General features: G+C 40.5%; 1 protein-coding gene across 1 annotated transcript in view; it reads right to left on the bottom strand.

The window, feature by feature from the left end:
* Positions 1–27,082, bottom strand: part of COG3 (component of oligomeric golgi complex 3) — a 1,722,808-nt gene that overhangs the window by 661,587 nt on the left and 1,034,139 nt on the right. Inside the window, exon 13 of the mRNA XM_044072049.1 lies at positions 16,375–16,483. Within this exon, the coding sequence (XP_043927984.1) occupies positions 16,375–16,483 (109 nt within the window). The remainder of the gene's footprint in view (positions 1–16,374; positions 16,484–27,082) is intronic.

Here is a 27,082-nt window from a genome sequence, read left to right as displayed (position 1 = left end):
CTTTTAGTAGAAAGGGATACAGTATGCGCTTGTTTAACAGTCAACATCTGTAGAATCAGTAGCTGGCTAAGTAACCGCTGACTGCACAAAAAACGCCTCGCTTATACAAGACGTAGCAACATAACAACGTACCAAGAAATGAACACCGGTGAATCACCAATTAGCTGAGTCTCAACGTGTTTGTAATCTGTAATGCTAAAGTAGCTGTTTAACCAGATAAACGATCCAGATTCAGCGTAAATAGTATTAAATCCAACCAAATCCAATAGAAAGTACATTAGTTGCAGACAGCAAGAGCCAGTTAAATAAAATGATTGCTCCGGCTGTTCAGCCTAAAACAGGAATGCAAAACAGTCTTTGTTTGCACCACAAACGTCCCCGCTCAAAACGTTCCACCCAGTTCAATACAGTGGAAACCTCAAGCCGCAATGGCGATAAAACCGTCAGCAACACCAGAGGCAAAAATGAACTTGCGATCCAAAGCTGAAATTGTTAACTTATAAAAAGAAACTACTGGTGATGCAAACGTAAAATCACCAAACAGCTTTAATTAAAAAAAAAACAAAATAACAGGTACACTTGAACTGACTTAGCGCTTTCACGCAACTAGGGCATCTTCAGAGTCAGTTAATGAAGTGTTAACAAACCTTTATAAATGAAATTCAAACAACATTATAACCAATGAGGGTTAAAATACAATAAATACAATCACTCATTGTTTTAATTTGTTGTTTGGGATATTTTTGCAGTGACCCTAATGATAATGGACATCGGCTGGGTATAACAGCCCTGTGTTTCTAATGCTTAGTCAAACACTCTGCTTGTGCTGTGCTGATGAGGTCATAACAAGGCCGAAATATGCATATCCACAGCTAGTGGGGTTTGGCTTTATTGGTCTGAAATTGTCCATTAAAATGACACAAGTCATGGGTATTCAGAATCGCCAATTAGCTGAAACATCTGATGTTCATAGGGTTCATTTGCATATATCCCATGTGTCTCTGATGCAAGAGGTTTGGGAGGTCGCCCTTCTGAGCTGGGAATTTCTGGTTAAAGTCTTATTTTGCCTACTTATTTGAACTGTTTATTTCTGAAATTGGTGCACCTTGTTTGCTGTAGCATAGACTAGATTCAGACATCCTAAATCTAGCTTTGTTTGAATAACTTGAGCACTAATCCAGGCCATCTTTTTTGGAGAAGGTTCCCCTGCACCCTCGTGGCAGGTGTGTGCAGTTAGAACTTGTCTGATTGAAGACTGCTGGAACAGGGCTCAGTTTTCAGCTTTTTATTGGGTAATTTGTTTAAACCAGTTTGCTCATTTTCTACTGTTATATTAAAAAAAAAAATACACTTTATGCATCGCAGCTTAGCAAGGGTTAAACTATTCCTGGCGCCATATTTTCCCTTATAACTAGCCAGTTTTTTTAGTTTTAGCACTCAAATCTGCTTCTTTGAGCTCAGCACTTGTTCAGAACTCGCTGTAAGCACTAAATAAGCTACAAATTACTACAGCACTCAACTTTCCGCACTTGTCTAGAGGAAAACAGTTTTTAGTACTTAATAAATAAGCACCTATCCAGGCATGTCTAAGGGTCAGCTCCCGGTGTTTTCTCCTGTCGACCTGATGAATCTGGGCAACTTGGGGCAATGCAGCAATTGCCTCATGTACACAGACAACCCTCTCCTCCTACCACCCAACACTACAACCTGTGAGAGATGCACTTATATAGCCAAACTGGAAGCAAAGCTCTCTTCACCCAAGACTGGACTAGACAGTGAAGAGGAGAAGGTAAACACTTGCACCACACCACACTCATCACATAGTCCCTCAAAACCTACACCACTAAAACAGATACACAGAAACACGAAACACACACCTACATTCACGGAGGCTCTCAATAAAAATCTGCTCAAGCAACAGAGACCTCCAAAGCAGAAACGCAAGCAACCTCCACCCCCCCCCAACACAACCCAAAAAACACAGCTCACAAACTCAGTGTGCCACTCAACCACAGCCCATAAGGCATAACAACATACCCAACACTCTAGTCATAGGTGACTATTAGTCAGACACACTGATGTTCCACTCACCAGGCTAAACAAGGAGAAAGTTACTGTCAGCTGCCTGTTGGGGGCCAGGATCCGCCACATTACGCATGCACTCAGGTCACTCCACAACAAATACAAATATGACTCTGTCACTGTCCATGCTGGTGTGAAACGTACCTCCCTGTACTACATGAAAAGAGACATGGAGGAGCTCTCTGATCTTGTAGCCCAGGCAGGTATGACCCTAGCCCTGAGTAGCATCCTGCCATCACCCAGAATGATACCACAGTACAAGGACAAAATGATTGACTTCAACAATTGGCTAAGCTTCTGGTGTCATTCTAAGGGGATCCAGTATCTATCTGCCTGGGATGACATGATCGACAGACCACAATGCTCTGCCAGAGATGGCCTGCACCTGTTGCCCTTAGGATTCCAGATACTGGCAAAGGCTCTTGCCACCCCTATAGTGCCTTTTTTAGGCAAAGTTCAAATGACAAATTCACCACCTTAACAGGTACAAGCAAGCAAAATCTGAGGGTAATGCTACTCAATGCTAGAAGTCTAAACCTCAAAATGCATTCACTCCAGGCACTCCTTAAAATGGAGAACATCGACATCTGTGCAGTGACAAGAGACCTGGTTCAAGGCTCCACACAGCACCCCTGCATTACCAGGCTATAATTCATACCACACCTTTCGGCCACCTAACCTGGACCAAAACACTAAAGGTAGAGGCGTAGCCATATTCATTAAGGACATCCACACCTCCAGGCTAGCTGCTCAGCATAATGCATCCTAGATTATACAAGTGCAACTAACTCTGGGCAAGACTGCAATTCAAATTGTAACTGGCTACAGATCCCCCACCATGCCCCAGGATTCCCACTCCTCATTTCTTGATACACTGGAAAATATTAGGGTACAACCCAACACCCTAATAATGGGTGATTTCAACTGCCCCACAATTAACTGGGAAAACTACTTATGTACCAACTCTTTTGCTCAACGTTTTCTGGAATTCATAAATTCCAATGCCTTGGATCAACTTATTCACACCCCCACTAGGGGCAGCAATATGCTAGACCTGGTCATTACCAACATGGGCGACCGGTGTGCCACACCAGAGGTCAATTCCTAGTTGGTCAGATCTGACCACAAGCTAATCACCTTAAGACATCCACATCCTGCCCCCACCCCCAATTAGGGAAATACCGTAAAGAATTTCTCCAAAGCCAACTTCATGCTTAAGATAAAAATGGAAAATTTCACGACACCCATGTAGATGGACAATAGAGGTACGACTGCTGAATCCTATACAAATGCATTTTATAAGCACTTACACGAGTGCATGGATCATGCTATCCCTAACAGAACCAAGATGCTATCCTCCAGACTTTAACTTTCCACAAAACACATAACAAGTCCTGAAAGTGCTCATCTGCAAACGCCAATGATTTAAACACTGGATTAGGCAGCAGTCTGCCTTTATTTTAAGTTAATAAAAAAATAACTTTTTCTTTTGTCTTGCACACAAAGATAACATATTGCTTCATTCACAGAGATTCTGTAGAAGGACAATATGCAAATGAATAAAAGATCAAAGCACTACAAGCACGAATAAAACATCAAAACAATGTGTTATGTACTGTCAGAAAGATCGTTGCTTCATGACTAGTAATGAACTTGTGTGCATATCTGCACATCACTTCACAGATGGCAATGAACGGGCGTCTTACAGTTAAAGAGAAAAGGCAAACATTTCTGTCATCTTCTAATTCACTAACAATCCAGTTACAGTTAAAAACTGCATGTTCAGAAGTCCTAAATTAGTCATTTTTTAATTACTTTTAATAAAGTAGAAATTCAGTACAGGTTTTACCACAACAGTCCTGTGAGCAAAATTTAAGTACTGTGACACACTTGACTGACCCTTAATGCTGGACTCTGCATATCTGAATGGTGTACCCAGATAGCATTTGCAGAATTAATTCATACTAATTTAAACATGTATGAGCACACTTCTGAAAGCAATTTAATTTTTTTATTTTCTTTTTTTAATAAATCAACAGCAAAATGATGCCTAATATAAAAAGCTGCCACAGCACTCATCTGAAAAAACTGTAGCACTGTGGAACAAATAGACTGTGTTGTGATGCTGGTCACTATGCGGCTGAATGTTGCTTCATTTAACAATGCAAAGTAGAGCATCTGGAGGCTATACGAAATTGGCTGTACAAAGACTCATTAGCAATTGATTTGTTGCATCTTCATAAAAATGAAATACTTGTTATAGAAAGCTGCATTAGTACTTCTGTGAGCAAAAAGTGCAGTAACACAGCACACATTGCTGGTCCTGTAATGCTTGTCTTTAAGTTGTAGATGATGCTTCTAATTATTCAACCATGAAAACACACCATCTGAAAGTTGCATAAATTCAACAGTGCCAACATGCACTACTAAAAGTGATTTAACTTTTTTTCCAAACAGCAAAATACAGTACATGTTTCCCACTAATCAATTTGTTTTTCTCTGGTGTGCGTAAAACCAGTTCACATTCATTGTCCGACGATGCAGGTCTCTGCATGGCAGAATGCTACATTCACTCAAATACACAAAGAAAAAAATTGGGTCAGTAAAACACAGCATCTGCACGCTATTTTAATTTTATCATGCAAATGCACCTGTGCAAAAAAGATTGAGAGAAACCAACATAGACCATCATCGTCTTGATTCTTTGACAAAAACTATTCTCTGATACCCACTAGTAAGAATAGCCAACTATAGCCAAGAGGAAGATTTCATTTTATTCCAAATAATTTCAATCAACAACAACAACAACATGGTGTTGTGTTCACAACTAGATCTAGCAGCCCATATATTCTTGCTGTGCGGGCAATAAGAACAGATTTAACTACTAAAAATGAGTTACTACAGAAAAATACAAAGATCACAAGAGCACAAGATACAACATTATGGTTCTGATGAATTCATATGCTCTATATTCTGGTCTGACACTCATACACAATAGTCCAACATGCAAAAGAAATGCTTCACATTACTGGGAATATAATAAGCATGTGGATACAGAAGAAACAGCAGGTGTACACAACATACACAGAGGCAACTGTTTTACTAGAGCACAGGATGCACAGCAAGTCTCAACAATTTAAAGTATGTGTGAACACAACACTGCACTCACATAACTATTAAAATGTGCTGCTGTTTGCATATTCTGAAATATCCTGCCATTCTTCGTGATAAAACAACACAATTCACAAAAATCTGGTAAAAAGCACTTATGTATTTTAAATAGATGAGTTACAATGGACTTCCTCAAATTCCGATATACATGATATATTTACTCATGAAAAGACATAATGAGCAGACCTCACATTCTTCATACGTTGCCTATGTGTGCTAAGCAGTACGCAAGGTAAGGGTATGTCTACAACTGCTGCTGCAAAGATTACTTCAAAAGCTTCAGATGTTAATTGGTACAGAATAGCAGCTTGTGCTTTCTGACACCGGAGTAGACTAGTTCAATGCTTCTTGAATTGTACTGTCATTACTAACCTTACAATAAAACATGTAAAATTGACAAGGTAAAATCACATTGAAGGATGCAATCAATTACACACACACACACACACATATATATATATATATATATATATATATATATATATATATACACACACACACACACACACACACACACACACACACACACACGCATACATTTTTTTTTTTTTTTTTTTAATTTTTGATTTACTAATAGAAATTTTATTGGGTAACATGTCCTTGGCTGCAAACTAAAAATTTCTGCCACTGGTGATTAAATGGATGAGAGTCTAACGTAGTTTAGTGGCCTGAAGAGGTCATCCAATGGGCTACCACCAGAGAAATTAATCGGCAGGACTGCTTCTACCCAATGATCCTATGCAGAGCAACCCCACACCAGCAACCCCAAGAAAGGGATGCAGAAAAATTCTCCTCCTAAAAGGCTATTAACACAGTGGTCAATAATGAGGGCTCACTAGGGAGAGAAAGATCTGATCTGTTATGAACAAAGGCCCCTTTACTGACAAGAGGCAGCATCCCAGAAGTCCTCTTCCTTCCACAAAGTCAAGAGTAGGCATACACAGGAGTAACGCCCTCCCCCCACCAAAAATAAAAATGAGTGGGGAAACAGCCCTCCACCTTCGGGAAAGAGGATTAGCCTGCATTACTCATGTGTGATTGATGCTGATAGAGACTGACTTGACCCCAACATCTCTTCATGAGGAGTACAGTGAAGAAGGGGGGGGGGCGGAGGAAGCCAAAGAAGGGGTAAGTGACCAACACGGCAGACCCTCTTCTGCAAAACTTAAAAGAACCACTCTCAGTGTGGACACCTGGAAAGCCAACCAATCATTCTTCCCATGGGTTAGGAAAAACAGGCCTCAGAAAGAGTTCTAAAGAAGTCTTGCAGCTGCAAGGATGAACACATTTAACAACCATTTATGTATTTTACTTCATCTTATTTAACATTTGTTTACTGGGAAAGTCCGACTTGGATGAACCAATTTTCATTGGAGGCCCAAGGAGAAATGCTCTAGAAGCATGTCTTTGCAACGTGGGAGGAAACCAGAGCACCCAGAAGAAACCCACACGAACACAGGGAGGCTATGCAGACTGAGCACAGAAGACACCCCAGCCGAGAATTGAACCAGAGAACCTCTTGGTGTAAGGCGACAATGCAAACTGTTGCACCACTGCGTCATCCATTAATTGCTTTGGACTCAGCTTGATCCTTCAGATTTGTGCAGGTATCCTTCCATTGGAACAGGGGTGTAGCCAGACAATAGAATTTCATACTTGTGTGCTCATATTGCTGTCCCCAACCCTCCTGTCAGTTAAAAAATGTAAACATTCCCCGAGCACTTAACAAATGTTTGCATCCCTTTCCCTCTAACACCATTAAATAAATACATTTTCAATCTATGAATTTTTTATTGGAGGCATTAATTTACACGGTTATGGACACAACATGGCCTTAAAAAGCCATGTTTTCTTTAAGTGACGTATAGAAAATTGCACTCAATAGAGTACAAAGTGTATGCCCAGCTACACCCTTGCATTAGAATATTTACTTTATTGGTCAATTGTCTTCCCTCAGAGGTTTGAAGGAAATTAAGAATGATCTCTGCCCTTGGAAGGTCCTACAAGCCACAGACAAAGTGGACTTAACTCTAGAGGGACTCTACCTCAGCCAATCCATCCGGCAAAGTCTAAGATGCCAAAATTCTAGGTATTCTACTTGGCAATAAGAATGAACTCCTCCCAACTCAGTGAGGATCTTCATTCTGACATTCTTCTTGAATTCGGAACATTTCTGCATCTAATGTAAACCAAATGTGTCACAGAGTTATGGTGCAGAGAGATAAAGCCCTGACTATTATCCAGATGATTCAATTTCAGTAGCAGCACAGGCAGCTGAAGGAGCTGACAAGGGTTACCTCTGCTTGCCTCCCTTATGGAGGTAAGGGTACGACAGCATGCTGGGCATGCCAGATACCATACATCCACAGTGGAGACCAGGAGTTAATGGTGGCAGTGGAAGCAGTGACAAAGTGGGAAAGCTCAGGAGGTTGTGCCAGTAGAAATACTGCCAATCCCATCCTAAAAATACTTGTGCAACTTCATCCTGCTCATTTCATTCCAGCACACTGAGGGGAAGGTTATGTCTTTACAAAAACACTTATAGGGCTGTGGTAAAAGAAACCCTACAATGACTTAAAGACAGGGTTGTCTATCACCCTACAGCTTCATGACAAGGATTTGACAGCAACAGAAGGTCAGTGTGGACAAAATTATTGCAGCCACTGACATTTCATAATTCAGTGAACCACCCTAGTCTGAAGGCATGTGCATGGAATAGTGAAGATCGTAGCTGCCATGTGGCTTAAATGACACAAACCATTTTCAGTTTCCATCTGCCTCTGCACTCTCATCCTTGCTACCAACGTTGACTTCATAGCCTCTCTCTGCAGGGAAGAAGGACCATCAATGGAGAGTATCCAACTTCACCCCAGAATTCTGCAACCACAGGAAAACATGGGCATTGGCTGCTACCATGCAGTCTCTTTATGGTGCTGCTAGGAGTCAAACATTCAGGCAGGCAAACACTAGGAAACTCTTTCCTTGTAAGCCCTCTTTACAACAATGACAGCCCTGGTAAATACTAATGGCAAGGAAATGTGCCAAATGGTAGCATGTACACTGTGCCTATCCACAGTGAAATAAAAGAAACTCCTTTGAGAAACTTGTACAGTGATGTGCCACAAATTGCTTCAATTACTGACCTTGTCCAGATCTTCTTCCAGTGGAGAAGTACTATCTAGAACTTGACACACTAGATGTGTTTGCTTGTATTACTGAGGTCTGCTATGGAAAATAAACCCACTGGAGTAATGAAAAGGTGAAAGAAGAACCACTTTCCCTCTCTCCAAAAGAAGAAAATGCCCTAAGGTATCCTCTAGAAAGTTGAGTCTAAATCTGACTGAGGAACTCTGAGTCTGACTGGTCTTTTAAGGGAATCCTTAACACGGGATTATCTAAGAGCTTCATAATGTCCCTGCAATCACATCCAGAACTTAACTGTTTCTGGTTATGACACTCAAGGATGGGGCAAACTCTGAGCAATTTTTTCCCACATGCAGTTCTGAGGGGTTGTCAGACCTGCTGTTAAGTACATTAAGGAGACCTCTTTCTAGGAAGTTCAGCAGGGTTATGCCAAGGAAAGAACTACCTCAATTTTAACCATTTTCTCACTTAGCAATATGTTATTTTCTTACTGGAATGGACTGCAACTAGTCAAAGAAATACCTCGAGAGGGGCACTAGAAAGACATTCTCCATAGTGATCAGCTTTGGTTTTCTTTTTTGCAGGTATTTCATAAGGGCTGTTAAGTCTGTGCAAAAAGGGCTTCACTGTTACAAGGTGGCATCTAAAATGACTTATTTCAGATTATCCTTAAAAGGCAGTTATCCTGAACCATGTCATACAACAAAGACATACTCTGAATGCATATGCCATAAATAAACATTACAGCAATGAAATCTGAAGCAGGTTACATGGAAATCTACTGAAAATGCTACCATAAGGGTCTTTACCAAACATTCTTTAATCCCAGAAAAAAGGAACTCAGCTTCTCCCCTGATAGAACCATAAGGGAAGACTGCAGCTCAGTCAAACAATCTACGGCCCTAAGGTAAATGTAGCAGAGGAAAATAATCTTTCTCTTGCCCAGCCTCTCTTATGTGGTACAAGGTTGGCAAACACTGTAGTCTCTGTGACCAATGCTGGAACACAGGCAGCAAAGGAGGACTCGAACTTAACATGATAGATAAAGAGGTCACAGTGCTCCAGCGAAAGTTTTATAGGGGCATCGCTTCTCACGGGAACATGAAGAACAAAACCAGATTCTTCTAAACTGCCACAGCAAAATATGCTAAGTGTGGGGTGCTGCCTGGGATTTACTTCTCTTTCCTGGACACTGACTGAATCTTTTCTGAGCAAAGGAAAGAAAAAAGTAACAGGTCAGTCAACATAGGATGTCATAAGCCTGTGTTTACAGCAATCACAATCAGGAGTAATAAAGAGAAGCGTCACCATAAATCCTCCTCATCATCATCCCCCTTTTTTCCTATTTGCTATATGGAGTTGGGGTGTCATGTCAACTGTCACTCACAATATTGAATACCACTCTCCTACCTTCTTGACTGTCACAAGTCTTCTCTCATACAAGCCATTCACCTCTTTACTGTACACACTCATTTCCTCTTGTCTTCTTCCTTTCTGTCCCAAATCATCTTCACCATATTGTTTTCGGTTTCCTACACATGTTCCTGAACCACTGTAATCTGTTCTCTTTGACTTTCTCTGCAATTTAAGCTACATGAGCTTCTGCTCTGACATCCTCCTTTCTCTATCTGTCCTGCAGTGTGCATCCTACCGCCCATTTCAGGCATTTCATCTCCCTCACCTCTAAAGTTTCCTTTACTACTCTGCCTTCACTGAGCAGGTTTCTGTACCATACAGTAGTACTGCTCACACCACTATTTTGTATACCTTACTTTTCAGCTTCTTTAGCATTCTTCTGTCATACACTACCCCTAACACTCTGTACAAGTTGGCCGAAGCCCCTTCTAGCTTCTGACATCCTCACTCAGACTTCCAGTCTCTTAAACCATTCCTCCAAGATATATGAAGCTGTTAACCTGTCTTATTTTCCCTTCTATCTCAATTTTCAGCTTCTTCTGAATCCCCCATTTGCTGCCATTACAACTGTCTTATCTGTATTCAGTTTTATCTTGTGTGCCTTCAGTTTGGCATTCCATACTCCTATCAATTGCTAAAGCTGGTCACAGTCTGTCAGTAACACCATACTCTCTGAATGCAACCTTGTTGATACAGCTCCTCCAACCAGTTTGCTAATGTGATCCATCACCAGTTTGAACAGCAATTGGCTCAGAGCAGAACCGTGAAGCACACCCACCTCCCACTAGGAACCCTTTCTGAGTCCAAATACTGATCGTACTTGTTTCATTGGGTCCTTGTACATAGATTGCATTAATTCTACTAATGTTTCTGGGACTTCAGACTACTGGAAAACTGTCCATATCAGCATTCCTGGGACCTTGTCATGTGCTTTCTCCAAGTCTATGAATGCCCAGTTGGACTTTTTCCTCATCTTGTTTCTTTTGAACTATCTGTCTCACTGCAAATAAGCCGTGGTGGTGCAGTGGTTAGCGTTGCCGCCTTACAGCAAGAGGTTCTCCCATTCAATTCTCGGCTGGAGCTCCTTCTGTGTGGAGTCTGCATGTCCTCCCTGCAGTAGAGTGACGTTAAAGACATGCAGGTAGGTGTGAGCGTGAATGGGCGTGCCTTAGTTGAAGGTTGGGCGTCGGGCTAGCAACTTGGCACCGTGAAAATCCACTGCCAATCATGAGCGGACCGGATTTCCGCTGTGGTGACCCCTAACCAGGAAAAGCCGAAAGTCTTTTGTCTCACTGCAAATAATGGATCCATTTTGCTGTATCCTGATCTGAATCTGAACCTCTCACCTCACATCTTACTTTCTACTACTCTGGGTATTTATCAATCATTCTCTGCAGAATTTACATGCAGCATGATAGAGTTTGACACCTCTATATTGCCCACAGTTTTGAATGTGCCCTATGTTCTTGTACAATGGCACTCGTGGAAGATCTGATGAAATGGCGGGTGTGTACTGGGTGTTAGTTCGCAGGTCAACAAGATCTGAAGAAGTAACTACTAGACATGGCACCCAGTCCTAAGTAGTCTGCTCAGGGCACTTCTCTGGTGTCAAGCCGTCTTCCCTAGGGATGTGTTCCTGCACAAGCAAGGTCTATTTTCACAAGAAAGACAGCATAACCCTGTCTGCTGTCACTAGAGAAAAAACATGTACTCACCAAGCTCAGAAGCCATGGAAGCTTCTGCAGCTCCTGCCACTAAAGTCTAACTCAGCTAGAGAGGTGGCAATAGAAGCAACCCCTCAAATACAGAATTTAACCACAGACCTTGCCTATGAGACTTAAGGATTCACTATGAATGAGAAGCCCAGCCACCACAATGTTCCACATTTTCAGAGACGGCAGAGAGACACTAACTTCCATGGGTTCACTTTAAACAGTAGAAGCCAAGGAACTTCATCTCCAGACATCTTCCGTACTGTTATTTGATGATGTCCATGAGATTGCTTCTTTGGTGGATGAGAATTAGCACAGCAAAAGGCAAAGGCCACTTTTTCAGCAGGCTTCAGAGAAGGAGAGGCCTTAGCCAACGCCTGTCCACCGGATACCCTTACTTTCTCCTTGTACTCCGTATCCTGACAGGGAGCATATGAGGGACCTTACTCCTAACTTTGATAGATAACTTTCATCACCACCATCCAGCAACATATTGCTTACATCTCCTCCTTCCAGTAACCACAATACAATAATGCCTGTGTAGCATTATATCATAGTGTCTTCCTAGCCTAGGAAATAAAAACAGTGCTGCTCAGGTTAAAGCTAAGGATCTGGTGCTGCACTTTGGCAAAGAACAGATGAACTGTCTTGCAGTGAACACACAGATCAAGATTTGAATTCTGTGAGCTGCTCCATGTAGTACAGGGGATAAACCCTTGCTACAATGCAAACCAAGTTCAAATAGTAGCTCATGCACCTGTAGAAGCTGCAGGTAGAAGATGGGAGTGAGCAGCTGCTGCCTGCTTGTCCATCCAAGAGGGAAAAGAGGCAGCTCTTGCGCACTACATGGGTGACAGTAGGAGCACTAGAAGTTTACTCCATGGAACCCAGGTCTATCAAGTCTGCACTACCATGTGTAGTCCCCCTGTGAGCTGAGGGTAACCCTCAGAGAGCAGGTATAGTGGAGTGTGAAAAACCATGGGGGGGGGTTGCTCTGCCAAAGGTGAGGTTGGATTGACCTACAGAATCAGCAGAGTTGGCCCACTCTCTACGTCCTGATTCTTGCCACAAGCGGATGAGCTTATGGGGGATTCCCTGGGCAGGAATGAATGGGCCGTAGGACTCGCTCATGTCTAGGAATCTACATCTCCAACAAATGGGCCAACTGGGTGTGTGTAGTAAAGCCAACAGGCTTAGTCCTGCTGCAGGGGTGCAAAAAATATATATAAAACTCTGTGAAAGGTACAACAAACCAGGGGGGTTACTAGATCTGGGTATGTACTCCTAGTTCAGTGTGACACATCACACAATGCAGCAATGTGATGCAAATACACATCAAAGAATAGTGGTTACAGAATAAAATACTTCTGTGCCAGACTGGGATCTTAGAAAAGGAAATCCAAAGAGTCACCTTCTGAAGACAGACTCTGAAGTCAGATTTACTTATTGTATCTCCCACTGAACATGCTGTACACTGCAACATAATATGTATACTACTCAGGTCTAAAGATTGCCCAGATCTGCAATACAAAGCAGAACTGCTGGATTAATTACAACAAAGACAAACAGTACAGCAGTACACATCACAGAAATTCTTACCATGAACACTTAAGCAACAGAAAGTGGAAAGAGCTGTGGCAAGACTCAGGGATCATATGACGAGATTAACTAGGAATCCTGAAGAGATATAATGGAGATATTTTAGCAATATTATGAACATTTATAAAGTGCAGAGGAGTGGAGAAAACTGGAAGCAGTTTTGGAAACTTTAGATATCCCAAAGTTTGGCAAAGGAGAAACTAAGCAATTAATAGGAGTAATAAGAAGGAATAAAAACTGTGACAGATAACCAAGCAATGGGGAAATCTACCAGAATGGATGGAATTCATGTAGAAATCTGGAAGTTGGAAAGGAGGAGGTTGCTGAAAATTTGGAAGGCATGGTTTAATTTTCAAAATGATGGCTGTATCTTTGGAGAAGGCAGCAATGGCAGTATTGCCAAAGGAAGGCAAGGACCCTGGTAGCATATAGCCCAATATCAGTTCTAAATCAAGATTAACCCACTCTTTCTATCTATACTAACCAATATAATGGCAACAATTTCACCAAGGCTGATTGATATGAATCAGTCTGGTTTTGTAGAAGAAAGCAAACATTTAACATTAACGTAACAGTAATTTTTCAGATGGAATCAGAACATTAAAAAAAAACTCCATTACTGTTGATTAGTTTGTATGCAGTGAAGCACTCAGTAAAGTTTGTTGGGAATCCATGAAAAAGGCTATACTACATCTGCATTCCCAAACAGTCTAATAGAGTTAAATAAAATATGACAGTTCAGAGGCAAAAATAAAGGCGGGAGGAGTCCCTTCTGACAACTTGAGTTTAAATAGGGGGACCAGACGTGGCTGCCCTCTTTCTCCCCTCTCTTATTTATCATATCATGAAACATTTAACTAAAATCTTCCACATGGTCTCTTCTAAGACATGCCAAATAAAATCTTCCAGTTGGACTCTTCCCATGTAACGTGGGATTCACAAATTCAGGGATATAACCAGTGCAGTAGATAAGAAAACTTGCTCTGTTTGTAGATGATATTACCTTGTAGTTGACAAACCTTGAATATGACATTAGGGTGCTGTGGGATAACTTGAGAATTTCAAAAATTTCAGGATACAAAATCAAGGAAAGTAAAACTTAGGCTATAGTGGTAAAAAACTGATCATATTTACGAAAACATATAAAGACGAAACATTTAGGTGTATGGACTACAACTAAAGATATGTGCAAAGTGATCAGGTGGAAGAATGTTAAAAAAATAAGATAATGGAAATTAATGGCCACAGACATGGATAATAAAGCTCAGGCAGTGTAAATATTTTAAGTTCCTTTGACGCAGTTGTATCAGCCAGAGGAAAAGTTGTGGATGACAATTAACAAAAAGAAGAAATTTAGTTAGGAAGAGAAGAGAGTAATAGTAAACTGGGTTAAGTTGATTCTTCCTATTAAGTTGGGGGGGGGATTAAGTAACTTGAAGGGGTACTTTAAGACTATGCAACTAAGACTTTATATACAGCACAAGTAGAAGGATATAAATCAAAGTGGAACGTGATTATGATGGCACACACTGGAAGTGTGACATGTGCAGTGAGTTTAGTGTTTTGGAGGAAAGCCTTTAGGGAAAACAGAAATAACTGTATACAAAGTATTATATTTGTGAAGGGGCAGACAGCATTATAAGCACTAAACCAGTGACGGAGTGGAGAAAGGAGATTTTTGTAACAGGAACACACACAACTAAGGGTACAGAAAATAAGTAAGAGATGGCAGGAAGATGCTCTAGGAAATTTAACAAGATTTAAAAAATGTGTTACTAGAAGCAAATAAGTGCGAAGGAAAAAGTGAGGGAGCGGGAAGAAGCCAAGCAGTTCCTTGATCTGGAGCTCAGAGATAATCTTTCATAGAAGGAATATTGGAGGGGGAGTACTGAATGAAAAACTAGTTTCGGTTGGGTTTTTAGTGGATAAGGACAGGAAATGGTTTCAAGAAAGGGATAGTTAAAGTAAGGCTTACAAACTAGTATATGATAAATATAACAATCAATCAGAAGGGATTATAAATGACTAGGAGGGAAGATTAAATCACGTAACAAAAGAACAATGGGAGGAAATCTGTAAGGCTTCTAAGCATTTCTGTGTAAATATCCCGAATTTTCCAGACTTCATAGCATTATTAAACAGGCACTTTTCTACTCCAAGTAGACTCCAGAGGATTCTTCCTCAAGCAGAGAGCAGATGTTAAGAGGTATAGGGAATGAAAGGAATTTGGAAATGTGTGTAGGTTGGAGGGTGGGAGGTTGGCAAAACGGTTAAGGTGTTTACCTTGCAGACACAAGGTGCAGGCTTCGATTCTCACATGGGTTAACTGACTAGGCTGAAAATGGCCCCCAAGGGCAGTTAGCCTAGTACTACTCTATGTAGTTTAAGGACTACCTACAGAATGTTCTGACACAAGTGTTGGTGAAACATATAAGAAGAAAGGACATTATGCTATTAAGTCAATGCCTTAGTTTAGAATGTTCATCACATATGAAAGGCCTTATTAAGTTTAATATTACTAGCAGTCAAAAAGCAATTACATAGAAACAGAAATTAAAAGATTAAACCTGTTGTAAATAAAGTAGTGAATACTGTAAAGGAAAAGTAGATGAAAGAAGCAAATATCACAAAAATTAAATGCTACATTTGAGAGGGAATATATATATATATATATATATATATATATATATATATATATATATAAAGCAATTCAAATAAATTACTAAAAATAAGTAGGTTGGTAGGAACTGTAGAGTAATTCTGTACTTTAAAAATGCACAAGGGTAAAGATTACATTTGTGAGGAAAAAAACATGAACATCATAATAATCTAAAGTGCTATTGTGATTTTTTTTCACTATTACTATATATAAACTAATGTTGCAAATTAACAAGGTGATGTACAAATAAAGTTCTTTCAAAAATAAAATAACAAAATAAAATACAAATGCACTCACACATCAGCAACATATGCAACTCTGTACAATTACATACTGAATACCAATTTTTTTTTTGTAGTTTCTGGCTCCTCAGTCTCCCTCTGATGATTCAATAACATCGCCACTGGCTCATTCTTTGTCCATATCAACACAAACACTAAAATCTGCTACCCCCACTTGTATGGGAGAAGAGTTCAAACAGTGTGTTGCAAAGTTCCACTTACTCCTTTGTTAACATTATTACTAAATTGTTTACAAAGAATTAAAACAAAACAACATAAAAACAAACAAAAATTAATGTTTACAACATACTTGATTTAATCAAGCTTTTGGAATTGGGATCTTCTAGTTGAACATCAGAAAATGTTGTGTCCACAGATACCGATTTCTTCTGCTCTTCTTTCAAGCTTTGAGCAATTTGCTATAATAAAAAAGTGTCATGTAATACAAGTAAAATACAAGGCTAACGCAAAACCATAGAAAACAAGATGACTCCCATAATATAACTACTAGAAAATACCAGAAAGAGACAGAACAGTATTGTTAAAGAATAAGCACCAAATGAAACTCAAGAGTTCCTAAGATGAAAAGCATTTAACAAATTGATGTAAACCTACCTTTCTGAAAGATTCATAAAAGAAAACAATGCCACAGACAACCTGCACTACATCTAATACAAATAATACTGCAAGTGTACACATGCAATATAGCTTTCATTTTAGAAAGTCAGAAAGCTTGCTTGCAGACAATTGTATTTATCTTTTAGCAAGGAGTATAGAAAAATATGTCTTGGAAGTAAAAAATGGCAGCTGTCACTTTCATGACGAGATGTGAATAAATAATAAAAACAAATGGCTAAAAACACAAATTGACTTTATTACATAAAAATCCAACTGGTAAGCGCTTTCAATCCCTTCATGGATCTTCTTCAGACCAAGTTGTATAATGAAAACACTTATTTAAATACTTAATAACAATAGCATGTGACCCAAAGCACTTAATGCCTTAACCCTTTCCTTCTAAGAACAACTTAGTCGTACAAAGTAAATCTTATATTAAAGATTCGTTTGAATTTGAATTTAAAATTTTGGTGAAGAATGTGAAAACAGATGATTCCATGTTTTTTGTTACAGCAGTTATTGCTTCATTATATACAGTCCTACCAAATGTAGAAGGATTGGAAATGGTGAATAGGGAGCTTTGTATTTCAGGATTATTTAACACTAGACAAGTGAGATTGTTCACAGAAATGTTGGATGTTATTTTATCTTATAATCATTTTGAGTATAATGATGAAATATACAGACAGAAAAATGGTGTAGGTATGGCCCCCACCTATGCAAATACAGTCCTGATGAACTGGGAAAAAGAGGTTATTTTAGAATCAGTTTTTGCAAAATATATCATCATGTACAGACAGAGGTTATTTTAGAATCAGTTTTTGCAAAATATATCATCATGTACAGACAGCCTTTAAGGCCCCCGAGCCGGCGGAAAACAGTACTCAAGCCGCTAAATCACTTACAAATGCCTTCTACCAGCACCTGCAGGACTGCATGGATAAGGCAATCCCAAGCAAAACAAAGACTCTTTGTACCAAAGGCAAGTGTCCAGTCTGGTGGACCCCAGCCATAAACAAACTCTACAACAAAAGGAGGAAGCTACTACAAGATAGAGCAAAATCCTTAAAAGGTAAGACATCCTTGATCACTATAAGTAAAAAACTAAGAGCTCTCATAAAATCATCCAAAGCAAATTTCGAGAGAAAAATAGCTAAAGACTCAAAAGACAATCATAAGGCCTTCTTTAGCTATGTTAGAAACCTAGGAGGAAACTCCCAGATATGCTCAGAACTAGTTCAAAATGATGTGAAGATTACTGATCCTACAGACATTGCCAACATACTGGCTGACAGGTTCAGTGCAAACTTCTCCCCTCCCCAAAAGGAGAGATATCTATACCAACTGAGTGTAGGCCCCGAAACATCTCCAGCGCCCAAGTGAGAACTGCTCTCTCCAAAGCAAAAAACACAGCATCCATGGGACCTGATGGTGTCCCCGGCTGTGTGCTCCACGAACTCAATGAGGAATTAAACCCACAGCTAGGACAGCTGTTTAATCAAAGTCTTACCTCTGGATACGCACCAGGAGTGGCGCACTGCAACTGTGGTCCCACTTCACAAAGGCGGTGCCTCCACCGACCCTGGAAATTACCAGCCCATTAGCTTGACAAGCCTTATCTGCAAAGCCATGGAGAGGATCATAATGGACCTCATAAATAAAGACATAGGGAATTTGCAGACTTTGGATCCAACCCAGTTTGGCTTTGTCAAAGGCAGATCATGCCTTTTAAACTTGGTTGACTTTTTGAAACAGTCACCAAAGCCATTGATGAGGGAAAGGCAGTCCATACAGCCTACCTCGATCTGGCTAAGGCCTTCGATACAATACCCCACTCGGGTATCATTGAAAAACTCATCAGCTTAAATGTTAACCCATACATCACAAGATGGGTTGCAAACTGGCTGAGTGACAGAACCCACAGGGTCAGAGTTGTTGGCGCCATGTCAGACTCAAAGCCTGTCACAAGTGGTGTCCCACAGGGCTCAGTCCTAGGCCCACTCTTGTTTGGCATCTACTTCTCAAGTACAAGCAAACACAGGAGGGTTATGGCTGACAAAGTTTGCAGATGACTGCAAACTGGGCGCCATAGTAGAAAACACATCTGACACAGATATCCTTCAGAAGGGTCTCACAGAAACGGATAACTGGTGCCAGAGCCACGGCCTAAAGTTAAATGCCAAAAAATGCATAGTCATACCCTTCGGGAAAAACAAGGTTACCCCTAGCTACCAAATAGGTGGCAATCCACTGAGCACAGAAGAAGTTATCAGGGACCTGGGGACCCAGGTTGATAGTAGTCTGTCATTCGACACCCATGTAGCTAAAGTAGTTAGGAAGACCTTCTACATTGCCCACCTCATCATGAAGGGATTCTCATCTAGATCAAGGGAGGTCATAGTCTCCCTTTACTCATCACTCATCAGACCAATGATTGAGTACAATGCCCCATTCGAATGTATCTGACCCGACACTTGCAGCAGCTGGAGAGGCCACAAAAGTTCCTCACCAAAAGGATAAAGGGTCTCAAAAATCTGTCCTATGCTGCCCGACTGAAAGAACTCCAGCTCTATTCAGTCGCATATCCGCTTGCTCAGAGGTGACCTTTGCCTAACATACAAGGCCATGTCAAACCCAGATTTGATGAATATGCTTCACCTCAAAAAATCTAGATCCATCAGAGCCACAAGGGCGGGAGACTTAAACCTCGACACGGCTATTAATAGGACGTGCTGGAGGGATAGATTCATCACCCAAAGACTCCCTATGCTGTGGAACAAAATCCCGGTACATGTGAGGCAGAGCACCTCGCTGGCCTTGTTCAAGAGAAATCTTGACCAATGGATGGGAGATCGCAGATATACCCCAGGGATTACCTCAGTGTCACTGCTCGACAGAGGCACAGCAAAATAAGGGGTATAGTTCCCCATACTAAAGGGGTGGCGTAAGCCACAAAACGATGGGCTAGGCTTGTAAATGCCCTCGGGCAGATAGCCTAGTATGAACCTATGAACCTATGAATTAGTTTTTTATTTGGGAGGGTTCTGAAAAAGAACTCTTAGATTTTACTAAACATGTGAATGAATCCACGAGTTACCTTCCGTTGACATTTAATTATAGGAAGGACAACATTAAATTTTTGGACTTGAATGAGTATAAATCTAGCAATGCTTTAAAAGTTAAGATTTATAAAAAGTAAGTGCAAAGTAACAGCTATCTCCACTACAATAGTATGCATAAGTTTAGCCTGAAAAAAACATAGTGAAGGGGCAATTCATTAGAATAAGCAGATGAGGCAGTATTTTTTGAAAAAGAATGTGAAGAACTTAAAAGGAAATTTCAAGAAAGAGGGTACCTCAAGGACATTATTAACAATTCTTGGACAGAAGTAAAAAATGTAAGGGAACATAAGGGAGCAAATGTAAATGGCAAGACAAAAGAAAATGAAAAGGATTTTTCCCTACCATGTGTTTTAGACAATTCAGTAGATGAAAATAAAATCAAAGGAATAATCAAGAATAATTGGAGTGTCTTAATGAATTTTCAAAAAATTAAAAATGTTATAGGGGGAGATCCTCTCTTCGTCTCTAAAAGAGGAAAGAGTTTAAAAGACTTTTTTAAGAAAAGGAATTTATTCTCAAGTACGCCTGATGTGTTGGAAGTGGGGATGAAAAGATGTAACAGTTGTAAGTTATGTCAATATATGAAAGAAGTTAAGAATTTTGTAGTGACAGCAAGAAGTTTTGAAATTAGGTTTAATAATTTGTATAATTGTATGTCCAAATATGTGGTATACATGGCTCTGTGTGAATTATGTCCAGCATTCTATATAGGAAAACCATTAGAGAATTCTACATGCGAGTCAATGTACATATAAGAGCAGTAGACCAGATTGACGTAAGCAATGTCTTGGCAAAACATGTTAAGCAAAAACATTTGTTAGAAAAAAAATAAGGCATGCTTCAAATTTGTAATAATTGATGAAGTTAATGGTTTTGATCATAGGTTTGATACAGAAGATGAACTGGACTGGAGAGAATATATTGCTGGCAATTCAGGCTGAATGCATGTGCATACCCTGGTTTAAATGATAGGGAAAACTTTAAAGCTGTTCTTAGAAGAAAAGGGTTAAGGCATTAAGTGCTTTGGGTCACATGTTATTGTTATTAAATATTTAAATAAGTGTGTTCATTATACAAGTTGGTCTGAAGAAGTTCCATGAAGGGAATGAAAGCAGTTACCAGTTGGACTTTTATGTAATAAAGTCAATTTGTGTTTTTAGCCGTTCATTTTTTATTTATTTATTTTTGCTCTTTTACGGCTATTTTATTTGTTTGTTTGGAAGTTTCGTGAGGTATTAGATGTGAATAAATGTTTAGAAATATCCTAAACAGCCATCCTCCTCCAAGAAGGAAGAAACTAAAAACAAATAATGCAATCTGACCATCCAAAACAAGTAGAATGTTAATATAGAATAGATAAAAAACATGGAAAGAATGGCAAAATTATAAAACACCACAATATCTTGAAAACTTCAAAACACTTTGCAATTGTATTAAAAGGAAAATTAAAAGACAAAAAATATACTATAATAACGTTTAGAATAATAGTAAACACAACCATACAAAATTCTGGACAGCCATTAAAGAAATAATTAACCCTAGTCGCTCTCCCAATAAATCATCACTTGAAACTGCAATTCACTTCAACTATTATTTCACAGACAGTAGAAGATCTCTAATCAAGGATTTCCCAAAATCTAATCCTAACTCTGCCCAGCAGCCACATGTCACCATATCTACTTTCACCTTCAAACCTGTGCCCACATCCGATTCAACAGATATTGCTAACTTTACACCTATAGCAATCTTATCCTCCCCCTCTCCAAAATACTTGGAAAACATATTCAAAAACTCAAACTACTGCTAAACTATCTACTGCAGGAGGAACTCCTATCCCCCATACAACATGACTTCCATCCTTCCCACAGTACTAACACTGCACTTCTAATCTATACAAATATTGTCAATAAAACTAGAGATAACTGCAAATTACTCTCCTTATTTCTAGACTTATCCAAAGCCCTTTGACACAGTTTATCACAGCAAACTTCTACATCAAATGCCCTCACTAGGTCTCTCTCAGCCCACCCTTCTATGGTTCAAAAGCTACATCTCCAATAGGTATCAATAAGTAAAATGGCACTCCACCCTCCCCAAACCTCCCAGTCAACACTGGTGTACCAGAAGGCTCTATCCTTGCCTCCTTTCTCAACACTGGTGTACCAGAAGGCTCTATCCTTGCCTCCTTTCTCTAACTTTCTCACCAACACTCTCCACACATTCACTCAACAGGCCTCCCTAATATAGCACGCAGATGACACCACACCCTTGCAAATCTGACAATGTGCCACACCTCCAGAAAATGACTCTGGAAGCTTTAACAGCAAAACATGGCTTAGTAACTCATAACTCATGCTCAACCCTAGAAAAAAAAATAAAAAAAAAAACTTTTTCCACAAACCCTCCTCCATGAAAAAACAAAATTTTAAGTTCTCTCTCTTACTAATACAACAATTGAAATCACTTCTCATAGCAAATTATTAGGTATGATATTAGATGGTAATCTTAAATTTGACCTACATATACAAAATTGCATAACAAAAACTCATCAAAAACTAGGGATGCTGTATAGAGCCAAAAACTCTCACTGGCACAAAGTACAGTTGTGTACACTTACCATAAATGTAGATGTTCGAGTGTATTCACTGTTGCAGTCATTACATTTGGGTAATCTGCTGTCAGGCTGCCCTCAGTCGGCCTGAATAACAAAGTCTTGAGTCCTGCGTCGGTTGCTGTATCTTCTTCCATGACGTCAGGTCGTCAGGGGTATAAAACATGCAGCCAACACCATTTTAATCAGTTTTTCTTGCCCCAGATGTCAGGTGCCCCCCAAATGGGGAGCAAAATATATATAAATATGCATGTAATTTAGAACACAAAAAATATACCTCCAACTAAAAGCAAATACACCAAAAAAGGCTTTTGAGCATACTAAAAGAAAGAAGAGGTATAATAAGAGAGAAATAGGGGGCTGGTGGGTGGGTAACCAGGACTGCATCAGTGAATACACTCCAACATCTACATTTATGGTAAGTGTACACAACTGTACTATGTTCTTCGTGTTTCACTGTTGCAGTCATTACATTTGGGTGGAATCCCAAAGCTATGGTTGGGAGGATGGAATTATACAGCAAGGCCCTGCAGGACAGCAGTGGCAAAGCCTACTCTGGATTTAGAAAAGAGAGGTAAATGGTAATGTTTGGTGAACGTATGAACTGAGCTCCAAGTAGCAGCTTCTAGAATGTCACTGGTAGGAACTCCTCTGAGAAAGGCTGCAGAAAGGGACAAGTTTACCATGGTGCATGTAGCAGAAATGAATACAATGGCTTATCCATTTTGAAGTAGTCTACTTTAAAATAGCCTTTTCCTCTGCCCCTGCAGCAAATGCCACCAGTAATTGCTCAGATTTTCTTAAAGATTTTGTCCTGTTTAAGTAGAATCTTAGTTGTCTGTGTACATCCAATGAGTGCAGAATCCACTCCCCCTTGTTCTGTGGATTTGGGAAAAAAGTTGGCAGATGAATGGTCTGATTAAGAGCCACACTGGATACCACCTTAGGCATAAAGGATGGATTGGTCCTGAGGGCCACCCTGTCCGGATAAAAGATAATGAAATGGTCCACTGCCATGAGGGCCTGTAGTTCTGAAATCCTTCTAGCTGAAGTGACTGCTAAAAGAAAAGCTGCCTTCCAAGAGAGAAATATTATGTCTGGAGTAGCAGTTGTTTCAAAAGGAGGTAGAGTGAGTTTTTCCAGCACAAAATTGAGGTCCCATGCAGGAGTTGGTGCTCTCCTGGGAGGTCTCAAATTTTTGGCCCCTCTGAGGTACTGCTTTAGCAGGGGATGAGGAAAGAGAGGAGGCTCTGTGTTGTAATGAGCTGAAATGGCAGAGGCATGGATTTTTATAGAAGAAAAAGATAGGCCCTTATGAAGCATCTCAGTTAAATACTGCAGAATCTGAGGAATATTGGGCATTGCTGTTTATTCCTTGTGCTTGGTTCCAGACACAGAATCGTTTTCCATTTATCAGCATAAGACTTTCTATTACTAGGCCTTCTAGCCTCCAAAATGACATCCATCACAGGTTTACTGTTTGATATGACTGGTGAAATTAGCTGATTAGCCATGCTGCAAGATTCAGAGTTTGGAGCTGAGTGTGCAGAATTTGATAGTTCTGCTGAGACAGTAGATAAGGTGTCTGAGGCAGGTACCATGGAGGAAGGTGTGACATATTGCATAGGAGCGGGTACCAGTGTTGGCGAGGCCAATCTGGAACAATCAGAATCATTTTCGATTTTTCCTGTATGACTTTTAGTAAAACTGTGGAGAGCAGAGGGGGAAAGGCATAGACTGATAGGTTTTTCCAGCTGAAGGATAGAGCATACACTTTCCAAGCTTTTTTGTGATGAATTCATGTGTCTGGGCTCCCCCATTTTCGTGTCAACATGCTGAAGATTTGCGGATCCAGTTTCCATTCGTGTGGGTCCATAAGATTTCTGCTTAGTTTGTCTGCCAGAGTATTTTGCGTTCCTGGCAGGAATTGAGCTTATAGATGTATTTGGTAAGTCAAGGCTGTGTTCCACAAGTCCATGGCTAGTCTGCATAGGGGGTAGGAGTAGGTAGCCCCCCTGCTTGTTTATGTACCACATAACTGTGGAGTTGTCCATCTTTATCAGTAGTTGCCCTGGATGAAGAAAGTCCTTGAAAGCTGTCAGAGCATTCTGTACAGCTAGCATTTCTTTCTGGTTGATATGTAGGTGCATTTGATTTGGACTCCATTCACCCTGAATGCATCTCCCTGCCAGATGGGCCCCCCAAGCATAATCTGATGCGTCTGTAGTCAGGGTTGGGTGGCAGGGGGTGGAATGAATGACAGTCCCTTGTTTTGGTGACAGACCTCTGCCCACCATAGGAACTCCTGTTGCAGGCAAGGAATGATAGGAATCATTGTTTCCAGGCTGTGACAATGCTGACTCCATAAATTTTTTTAGGCAGCACTGAAGTTTCCTCATATGCAGTCTTGCATATGGAATTAGTAGAATGCAGGAAGCCATGAACCCCAAGGCCTGCAGAATTTGTCTTGCAGACAGCTGGGTTTTTGTAGCCACTTGTTTGAAGTATGTCATCAATTGAATTTGTTTGTCTGGCGTGAGGTAAGCCACATGGGCAGTTATATTCAAGCTTGCACCCAGGAATGTAATTATTTGAGAGGGTACCAGTTGTGATTTCTTTTCGTTTATGGTGTACCCTAGGCATGTTAGAAGCCTTTTTACAAACGCCAGATGCTGTAGAAGAGTGTCCTTGTTTTCTGCCTGAATTAGACAATCGTCCAGATAAGGAAAATTTTGAATGTTTCTTTGTCTGCAAAATGCAATTACTGGTGCTAGGCATTTTGTGAAGACCCTGGGCACAGCAGATAAGCCAAAGGGCAGTGCAGAGAACTGGTAATGCAAATAGCCTGCTTTGAAGCGGAGGTATCTTCTGCAAGATTCCCTGATTGGGATATGCAGGTAAGCCTCTTTTAAGTCTAGAGTTACCAACCAGGCATCCTTGCTCAGCATAGGCAGTAACTGTTGTAGAGTCAGCATCTTGAATTTTGAAATGTCCAGGAAAGTATTTAGAATGGATAAGTCCAGAATTGGACGCCATGATTTGTCTTTTCTGGGTACCTGGAAAAGTCTTGAATAAAAACCTTGTCCTTTTTCCTTTTCTGGTACTGGTTGAATAGCCCCCATATCCATGAGGGACATAACTTGTTTCTGGGCCTCTGCCCACTGATTTAGAGGCAGATCTGTACATCTGTTTGGAATTGGCAAGATGTGGAAATGAAATGTGTCCTTGGGATACTATATTTAAAACCCACTTGTCCTGGGTAATTAGATGCCAATTTTGTGCATGAAGTGCTAGTTTTCTCCCCAAAGGGGCTGCCAAAAGATAAGTGCTTGGAAATGGCAGAGGAAAGTCATTGAGACTGTTTACTGTAAAGGGGGGGGGGGGGGGTGCCTTGCTACTTCCAGATTTGGAGGTGGAGGCACCCCATTATTTTGTTCTGTAAGTTCCTTGTGACTAAAACCTGGAGCCTTTGGAGTGTCTGGGTTTGACCTGAGTGGCTCTGTTGGGTACTGGAAAGGACCAATTCTTAGTAGGCCAGTGCCTACTGAACTTGGGTGGCTGCAGTCACAGCGGCCCTGCAAGAGGCCTCCAAGGAATTAAAACTACATTGCAATGTATGCTTTCCAACTTGTTCAGCTGAATGCAATAAATCCTGTAACTCTTTATTTTCCACACAGTCAGAAATCAACATCATTTTCTGTTTCAGTAAGCCCATGACATGCTGTTGATATTTAAGCATATGAAATTGACAGTTTAAAGCCGTGATTGCTAGAGTTACAGATGTGTAAACCTTCTTACCCCATCTATCCAGCGCCCTGGAGTCTCTATCAGAAGGGGTAGGATTTTTAGCAGTAGAAGCCTTAACACCCTTGGGACCCTGAGAAATTGTTTCAGGGTCAGCAGTAGGGTTTTTAAAAAATAAACTTGTGGAAGTCAGGAACTCTGTAATATCTGTCTGGCTTACTAGGAGCCAGAGGCAGGGAATCAGGAGCCATGCTGGATTCTGAGAACACATCTTCAACAATGTATAAAACAGGAGGTATAGCCAAAGGCCTATGCTGAGGAAGAAGAAGGAAATCCCTAAGCCTCTTTTTGGATTCTGAAAAAATCCTGACTCTCCCAATGAAAATGTTCCCTTAAGGTATGCAAAGTTTATCCAAAAGAAAAATCCTCAGGAGAAGCAGAAGGGATAGATTCTTCTGCATCAGAGTCCTCATAAGGTGGAATAGAAAATTCCTGATCAGAAGGGGAATCAGAAGAAATGGAAACCTGATCTGAAGATTCATAATCAGTGCCTTGCCTAGGCCTCTTAGCAGGAGGGGGTTGGGAACCCCTGATCAAGGTAATTAAATCCTCAGCCATTTTGATCATTTGTTTTTTAGGCATAGGGGCCTGAACATGTGGCCCATGCGTCGGTTTTTTAGACATAAAAGTTGGTTTTGGCCTTGTTTTTGATGATGGCATTGGTTCAATATACAAAACTTTAGGCCTGAAAACACCCTCAGAAGCTGGTACCTGCTCAGCGGCTCTGGACCCATCTAAGGGAGAGACATCCACGGGTTCAATACTTGGAAGTGTCTCACGGCTGGGTCTCGGTAGAGGCATCAGGGGCTGCAAAAGTGCCTCACTGAGTACCGGTGAACCGGCCACTGGCTTAGGAGAAACGT

This window comes from Protopterus annectens, chromosome 5.part0 (genome assembly GCF_019279795.1).
Source record: "Protopterus annectens isolate FY-2018-M chromosome 5.part0, PAN1.0, whole genome shotgun sequence".
Taxonomy (NCBI): Eukaryota; Metazoa; Chordata; order Ceratodontiformes; family Protopteridae; genus Protopterus; species Protopterus annectens.
Note: the sequence above shows the minus strand (reverse complement) of the source record. Positions and strands in the feature narration are given on the sequence as shown.